At 35.8% G+C, this 9,463-nt stretch overlaps 1 protein-coding gene across 1 annotated transcript in view; it reads left to right on the top strand.

Moving 5' to 3' along the window:
• Window positions 1–419: 419 nt before the first annotated feature.
• LOC120627291 (serine/threonine-protein phosphatase 6 regulatory ankyrin repeat subunit B) overlaps window positions 420–9,463 on the top strand; it is a 58,611-nt gene continuing 49,567 nt past the window's right edge. Inside the window, exon 1 of the mRNA XM_039895235.1 lies at window positions 420–749. Within this exon, the coding sequence (XP_039751169.1) occupies window positions 420–749 (330 nt within the window). The remainder of the gene's footprint in view (window positions 750–9,463) is intronic.

The following is a 9,463-nucleotide window of genomic DNA, read 5'->3' as shown; positions in this document are numbered from 1 at the left end:
TGGTACATTATTATCATGACTAACTTGCAAAGTTGAGCAGCTCTTGAAAGAAGCGTCGGTATTCATTTATTTAAAAGTAAAAGAATGCAGAAAACGTCAATATCCCACAAATCAAATTCGATTTCGACGGCTTACGTAACGAAGAATACGTGCTTCATTTCAAAGCCTGTCTCCATTTCACAAAATATAAAAAATGGGTCAATGTATGAGACATTTTGAGACTTCGCCTTTTGTAAGTTTGTTTGTAAATCCAGCTCGTGTTGCCGTCGCCTTTATTTACTCGAATCATGCAAGAAGGCGGCTGGGCTACGCAAGTGCCGCAGTTATGGTCCGCCCGCCCTACGATTAACATCGCTAGCTAAACCGACCACCATGCTCCCGCGAAATGTGCAAGTGCCTTGTGATTTAGTAATGTGAGAATGTCTCAAGTCCCGGGTGGAAAAAAGGGCGGGAAGGGCCCGCCGAAGAAGGTTCCCGAAGAGGACAAGGAGAAAAAAGTAGAGGAGAAAGATGAGACGTCATCTAACAATGGAGACAAGAAGGAGGTTAAGGAAGGCAATGGGATACCTGATGTGCCCAAGCCCCCGAGTGCGGGGGTCAACATGCGGGAGGTGGCGGCGAAAATCCTGGTGCTGGCGCAAAAGAGTGAGTGGCCGGCGGTGGAACAGACCCTTAAAGTGCTGGAAAAGCTGGTGGCAGCTGGAGGAGAGGATACAGTATCAGTTCCAATGGCTGGTATCATAGATCCGGTAAGTTTATAGCAATATAAGATGGGTTAAACGCGATGTATACTTTGCAGTTGAAAATTTCTTAGCTTAGTTTGTTTAGCGTCTTTCTAGACCAAGTCGTGCTAAAAACCTTTCTAACTTAAGCATTTAAGTTAGCAAATAGAATAAACACTCCCAAACCTGAATAATAATATTCTGATTCACAACTTAAAATAACTTCCACATAATTTAAGCCTTTACACAAGTACAAGATTCTAGCGGAATTAATTCAATAATCTGAGTAATAGAGCAGCCAACTCTTCAGCGTGTAAATTATTATTTATGGTATAGAGCAAAATGCCTAGGAAGCAGCGCTCGAAGTAAGGTAATACCCAAGAACCAAGTCACGCATTCTTATATTTTGGTTTATATAATTGTACATAACTACATAAAACGTAAACATAGCACTCGTGCGTAATCTTGTAATAGTGCCCCGTTCGATGGAGGTTAATATTTATTGCTTTTCGGAAAGAATAAACCTACTTTTGTTATTTATTACATGCGCTAGGATTAATAAGTGCAGGAAGGAAGCCGGAGTACAGCTATTTCCATTCTCATTTAATTACTTAATTAACAGAATGTGTTTAGCAATATTCAGTCTATATCGAGTCGAATGCTTTTCTGGACAGGTATTTCACACGGCTTATGTTTAACAGATCATCGGATATAGTAAAATTTACTGACAAAATATAAATTTGCACTGCTAAAGATATGTAAAAAACGATAAACGAAATAAAAACCACATTAAAAATATTGATAATAGTGAAATTATAATCAAAAATATTGCAAGTACTTGTAAACAACATTCAGTGAACATTTCCCTACTAACTTTTGTGGCCTATCTTCAACTACTCAGATATATTTGTGGACTCTGAAAGCTTAGGGTCACAAAGTATTTTTTAGTATTTTCAAACAGTCTCATCTCCAGTTTGGCGAATTAAGTAAAGAGGTTCACATAGATGTTAAGTAAGAAACGAAAATGATGTAAGAAATCCGACATTATTTATAGGTTTTCAGTACCTTTAAATAATGTCGGATTTCTTACATCATCTTGAGGAGATTAGAACCAAAAATGGAATATTTGTTAATTTTTTCATAAATTTGCAACAGACTTCCAAAAGTATTGAAATAAAATGTGAAGAGTTACGTGCATGCCCCATCTAGTTGGCATCATTCAATGTTTGAATGTATTATATATATATATATATATATATATATATATTATATATATATATATATATAAAGGTATAGAACAGAGTTCCTCAAAGTTCTGAAAAACTTATGGAATCCCTCCGTTTTCTGTCCGTCCGTGAGTGTTTATATGTATATTTTGAGCATTTATAATATATATTATTCATGAACTTAAGTTAAGGCATATAATAAAAGACAATGAGGAAGACCAATCTGTCGATGGAGAGATGATATTGTAGAATTTGCAGACCCCTTGTGGCACAGAACTGCTCAAGATTTTCAAACCTGGAAATGGGATGGGTTACAGTGTAATTGCCTAATTACATACTAACAAAGCTTATAATAATAATAATTCTTAAAAATATTCATCGGTCATCTTAGTACCCATAACACAAGCTACGCTTACCTCGGATCTAGATGGCGATGTGTGTATTGTCGTAGTATATTTATTTATTTATTTTTATTTATTTATCGAATCTAATCCAATTAATTAAAGCTACTTGAACTAATCTTGAAGTTTGGAATGGGGGCATATCATCTGGCACAAGTTATAAGGAAAATCCAAAAAATAGTGCTTTCAATTCCTGTTTTAAATTAGAGCTAAAAATAGGATAAAATACTTAGTCATTACGTGGAGTATGTATAAAAGAAATGGATTGATTTGTAGATTCCTTAATAGGTTATTACTTTTTTTTCAGTTACTATAATAGTTTTAAGATGTGACCTGACAACGTCTTATAATTCGATGGAGCCGGCTGCACGCATGAAAAAACATGACGTATGCGGCGTTACCTCGCTCTGAGGCGTTCCATCCAAGGCTTGAAGTGCAAGCGAGAGCGCGGAACGAGCGACAAAGAGGCACAGTCAGCCTCCGCGTTTGACATCTGTCTCTCTCCTACTTGAGTGAGCGATGCGTCCGCGTGGACAGCTTCTATACAATAATACATTTACATGTTTTCGGAGAAAAATCATCAGTATTTTCTTACGACGTTGTCACGTTCAACTATAGTCAGTAAGCCGACTTTACAGACAACCAATTTTTTTTTAATATTAATAACGGGCAAATGAGCAAGCAAGGAGCCACCGATGCGTTGCCGGCTATGTAATGATTATTAATTCTGAGTGCTTGTTGCACTTGGCATGATTTTTCTTATGTCCGTACCCTGGAAAACCGATATATGATGATACACAGCGAGCACATAAGCTATGGCGGAAAATTATAGTGTATCCCGACAATAATCTCATCCTACATCCTGCAAAGACAACAGCATAAGTCCAGCAGATGATGAATTTTATGCCAATTTATTTAAGTGAGGTTTAAATACAACAATATAGCATACGAGATAATGCTAAAAGCTATCCACTTCAAATACATTATTGAGTAAAATTCAGTATATCTAACAATCGTAGTTTCACGCCGGATAGTTGCAGCGGGCAGCGACCCTGCTTTCTGAGACAAATGCCGTGGGTTCGATTCCCATAACTGAGAAATGTTTGTGTGATGAACATGAATGTTTTTCAGTGTTTGGGTGTTTATATGTATATTAAACAAAAATAAATATACTACGACAATATCGCCCATCGCCATCTAGCTCCAAAGTAAGCGTAGCTTGTGTTATAGGTTCTAAGATGAGTGACGAATATTTAAATGAATAATATACATAAATACTTATAATACATATAAATACCCAGACACTTAAAGAAATTCATGTTTATCACACAAACATTTATTAGTTGTGAGAATCGAACCCACCACCTAGGACTTAGAAAGCATGGTCGCTGTCCACTCCGCCAATCCGGCCGTCGAAGTGACTGAGGTTCAAGCGGAGGGCTCACTTGATGATAAGTGGAAAACATTGCCTATAAACCGACCAAAACTTCACAGGATGTACAAAGAATATGTCCTGCAACATGCCGCCCTGATTCCGTCGACCTGAGGACCAAGAACTTAGCACTGCAACAATACCGCTTATTGACTTATCCCTATCCCTACTAATATTATAAATGTCAGTGCAAGTTTGTTTGTTACGCTTTCACGCAAAAACTACTTAACCGATCCACATGAAGTTTTGTACACATATTCTTGGAAGTGTTAGAAGTAATAAAGGATACTTTTTATCCCGACATTAAGCTTGGTTCCTTTGGGAGAGAGGATCAGTGTTTGACGATTTTACACCATAACTCCGACAAATTATAACCGGTTTAAATAATTATTTTTGTTCTATAGAGGTTATAATGTGTTTAAATTTTTTGGTTGGAGATAGAGGATAGAACTCCTCGGCAAACCCCTCATTTAAGGCTTAGCGATACTGAATATTTTTTTAGATGAACAACTAAATTTAATGCCACATCAAAAAACAAAATCAAACGTAGACGAAGTCGCAGGCAACAGCTAGTAAATAATAAAATTAATAAATGAAAAAAATACTTCCTCGGACGAGCTCCATCGCAGAAAGCTCTTGAATGTATACACTTTTATTGTACACCAAAGAAAAAAAGTAGTTACAGAGATATAAATACATATCAAGAGAGTACAATTTGGTGGCCTTATCGCTACATAGCGATAAGGCCACCAAATTGTACTAATTGCTCTTCTACTACTATTAAAAAAAAATAGCGGATAATAGGAAACAAAGACAGTTTTCGCAATCCCCAGACATCCAGGATGAGGACAGGATGTTAGTATTAATTACCCAATAAAACGATACCCAAAAATTAAATATTTCGTTCCTCGTAAATATTTTATTTCAACCAACTTAAGTTCTTACCATACTACTAATTAGATTTGGAAGAACTCAGGTTGTAGGACACATGGCGGCCCATTGCATGACGTTGTTCCTTGCACGCGCTGAAGAGTTGCTCTGTTTTTAGGCGGTGGCTTTCCTCTTACCATCAGGTGGGAAATCTGCTTGGTCCGTCGATTATTATCACTTAAAAAAGATACAGGTTCATAGATAGAAAATGCCTCTGACGTTGCTCGATTTTTGACGTCAAAACGCATAGCAACGTTTGGATATATACCCATCAAACGTAGACGAAGTTAGACGAAGTTATTAATACACTTTATTTGTGTTGCACAAAACGAAAAAAAACAATTGACACAAAAAGAGGAAACTTAAAAAGTAGGATAGACAAGGCGGCCTTATCGCTCAGTAGCGATCTCTTCGAGGCAAGCTTAAGTTTAGGAAAACCAAGGGAAACCGATTGTTGTGGTGTACTATTACTATGTACATACTTACGAATAATTACACACTAAAACTTATCTAGAATACACACATAAGATGATAATAAATATAAAATATAAAAAATAATAAACTAAGCCAATATATAATAAATTAAGAAAGTATTTTCTACTTATGAAATCCTAACTAAAATGTGACGTGCACTTTTTCAAATCAAACCGAAACCGAATATTTTTTAGTTGTTCTATCAATTCACTTATACCGATGTGGTAATGTGATGCGGAACACCGAAAAATATGAAGTTCTTCAGCTAATCATACAAAGTAAAGTGGCAGGCAGAAAAAGGCCTGGCCGGAGAAGAATATCATAGCTCAAAAATCTACGACAATGGTTTGGAAAGAGCACCAAATCATTATTTAGAGCAGCGGTGTCCAAAGTAGAGATAGCTCTAATGATTGCCAACCTTAGAGCTTCGTAAGGAGAAGACACCCTTCGAAGAAGAAGACTTATACCGATATCCTTGATATAATTGTTAAGAGATTCAGGGATTAGCATTATAATAGAACTGGTTATATTATTGTTACGAGGTAAGGTCCAGTTATTTTTTTCTTCAGCGATGCTTTTATATCTATCTAGTGTATTTACTTCGCGAAAGTCAAAACTAATTAAAGCAGGTTTTACGGCTCTTTATACAGAAGCTGTAGCTTTCTACTTCTTAACTCTTCTTCCTTACTGCTTGGTATTCTCTCTTGTCTCTTCTTTACTGAACAGCACGTTGACCTTATTTTACATAGACCATCAAATCGCACTAGGTTGTCTACGAGTCAACACAGAGCCAGCGTGGTGGACTACGCCCTTAACCCCTTCTAATTATGGAAGACCCTTGGTCTGTATTGGGCCGGTAATGGGTGGATATGATGAACAGAAATGATACTATGCTGCTTCGTTTTTCTTACATAAGTATCCTGTAAGTTATATCATAAACAATCTTGTTATTACACTCTCATGAAATACGTTTAAATAACTGATAAACAGTACAACAATATAATAATAGTATGAAAAATATAAAACCTACTTATGTATATGCAGAAGTAGGTTTCATACGCTTGAAATAAAGGTAGGTAGTAAGTAACGTAATGTTCAATTGGCCACCTCTTAAAGCTGCTATTGCGGTTTAAAAATTATAGTAATATATTTATTTCCTCACGGATTTTTTGTAGATAATAATGAGTTTTTTATGTATCGTTAAGAGTTTTCTCAGCCAAATAATAGATTTTCTAGTCGAAAATAATTTGAGTCTCTCCAACTTTATTTTACTTGCTGATAATTAAAGTTTCTATAAGTATACACAAGTGTAACATCGGTCTATTAGTTTCAGAGACTACTTATTGGGTACTAACAAAACAACAATAAAATCTTTTAAGTATACTATATACTAATATTATACTTAATGCAATCTATAGGTAAGAAAGGGAAAGATTGTTTCAATATAGGATAAGTAAAAAAATTACTATACATACTAACCCTTCAAAAACATTATTGAAGCTAGATCTAACACTACTTATATATTATAGTAGCATTTTAAATTATTGACTTAAACACGTCAGGATACAAATTATCAACTATGTTATCACACAACATAATATAGCATATTAAACTATTCAGTACTATAAGCAAATTGTACACACTACAACCCAGTTACATTTTTGGTTGGTGTTAATGTTGTATACAGTCGTACCTGTACTGTACAGCAATATATTATTGCCGTCTGACCTTCTGTAGCCAATCTCGCGACTACCATAATTATACAAGTTAGCAAGGGCATACGTAGCCCGGATTTGCTTCATGCGGGGGCGAGACTTATCTAAGTATCTAAATCAAAGATTATTTGTGTACCTGCATTTTTTTTATTATGTAAAACTAGCACTTACAAACCTTCGGGGCTAACACCGGCAGTAGACAAAAATTATATCAAAGATTTTGAACTAAGATTTTCGTAGTTAATTAACATTTCTTACATATATGTAGTTCAACGGTTACATACCACGATAATATTGGTCACGATGGGACTTACGTGGTCCACGATCCATGCAGCTGGGTCGAAATATTGACAAATCCAAAAATATTATCGTGGTAGGTACCCGTTGAGCTATATTTAAGAAAAAACTATATCCCCTGACAGGGGATATAATTAACGTGTCCACCAGCACAGCTAGCATGGGCAGTCAAGAATTATCTCCTCTACACAATTTTTACCCATCCGAAACTAATAATTGATGTTTTTATACTTGGTGACAAGGTTGCCGGGAAACTTACGGCTCCGCTTTTATCTCTCACAAAATAGAAAATTCGTGTAATCTGCCGTACTAGCATTATTGAAATTCTTCCTGCAATACTTTTGAGAGCATACTAATGTACCACTAGGTGGCACAAGATAGTCTCATGGGAGAGAAAGAATTAAAGTATTAATCCAATACGCTACTCTAATGCCGGCTGGCGAGCTGGTGAGACATGAGACCGTTAAACTATAAATAAATAAAAATTCTGTACTCATCTTCATCACCATCATATTTGTATATTATAAGTATTTATGTGTATTATATTCATAAAGATATTCACCAGCTATCTTAGGACCCATAACACAAGCTATGCTTACATTGGGGCTAGATGGCGATGTGTGTACTGTCGTAGTATATTTATTTTATACGTTACTTGGGTTTAAATGGCTTTTTTATTTAATTTTATTTATTTATTCAATATAATTCAGGGAAAGAGAAGGGTTCAAGCCATAATCCACCTCGCTGGCCAAATGCGTATTGGTAGTCTTCACACGCCTTTGAGAACGTTATGCAGAACTTTCATGCATGCAAGAATCCTCGATTTTTTCCTCCACTGTAAAAACAAGTAATATTTAATTGCTCAAATTTAAATTCTGGGTTTCGAACTCGGTCTCACTGAATCGAAGGCTGAAGCTCTAAACCACTACGCCATCACCGCTCTTACCTTTGCCTTATAATAAAGTTGAATAAGTGCACTTGAAATGTCACAAACGCTTTGATGCATTTCAATATGAAAGTTTAAGTGTACAAGATTTAAAAATTCGGCTACATAGTCTAGAAGGGGGACTGTATGTTCGATATCATAGCAACCATCGCGTGCAAGCTGATGGCTCCCCGAGACATCTTTCCAACTTTTTACTGCTTCAACTTACCTCCCCTAAGCTGAATCGATCATGACAGTCATGTATGATTTGTTGAATATTTATATCCGTACATTTCTGTTTATATTTGCGGCAAGCTTGTCCTCCAATTTTAGCTTCTGATCAGTACATTTTTCTTCTCGAGGAGAATAATGTACATATACAGAATGTTTATAGCTTTCTAAGTGTTATCAACTCTCAGAGAATTTGCGAACGTGTGGAAATAATATCCAAATTAAATAGGTGTAATTGGACCTTCTAGAGCAGGGCTCGTTTGGAACCCTCGAAGCTTTTGGTTTACGTTAGCGAAAGAAGTTATCACCATCCCCTTACTATTATGTAAACATATATGTATGAACGCTTTATAAGTGCCTGTGATAGGCTTACATGAATAAAGAAATTTTGAATTTGAATTTGAGATTACTGCCATGTGGAGTGTTGGGCAACAGTTACTGTTCCGATAGTTGTTTCAGTCAATGGTCTTCTCGCGAAAAGCTTCGATCAACATCGTAAGAAGCTTTCGCTTGCCGGTTGCTTAGGTAATTAAAAGCCCCGCAAGCGGAGGTGTGGTATTTTTTAAATATAATTTAATAACATTGTTGAAAATTAAAAAAAAATGTGTGAAATAATATACGAGGATAAATTTCTCCTGTTACCCATTTTCATTATTGGGCAGGTGGACAAGTAAATTTTATCAGGTCAGCCAGGGTAAACATAATGTTTTGAATTCGTTTGTGGAAAAATAAATATGATTTAATATTTTTACAGGGTGACTTGGGTACATTATTTATTATTTTCTAATTCGGTTACACGTTGTAAGACAAAAAATATTGCTTGCTCCAAAACTTTAAAATATTTGGCATCACTTTCCTTGAATATATAATAGTAGTAGTATAGAATAGTTCCAATTAAGATACTTACATTTAATGAGAGGCGATTTCAAAGCAAGTTATAACGTACGCTCAACGTAATTTATCTCCTTACGTACGTACCTTCATTGCTCCATTCAGCGCCAAGTACAAGTGCCAAGTGTATAGACAAGTGAACCGACTCACTAGTCGAGACCTCAGAACAATAAATAGCTCAAAATTCTGAGATCGAGAAGCTTGTGTCTTAACAAGCAA

The sequence above is a fragment of the Pararge aegeria genome, chromosome 11 (assembly GCF_905163445.1).
Source record: "Pararge aegeria chromosome 11, ilParAegt1.1, whole genome shotgun sequence".
Lineage (NCBI taxonomy): Eukaryota > Metazoa > Arthropoda > Insecta > Lepidoptera > Nymphalidae > Pararge > Pararge aegeria.
This window is presented reverse-complemented; position numbering and strand designations above follow the sequence as displayed.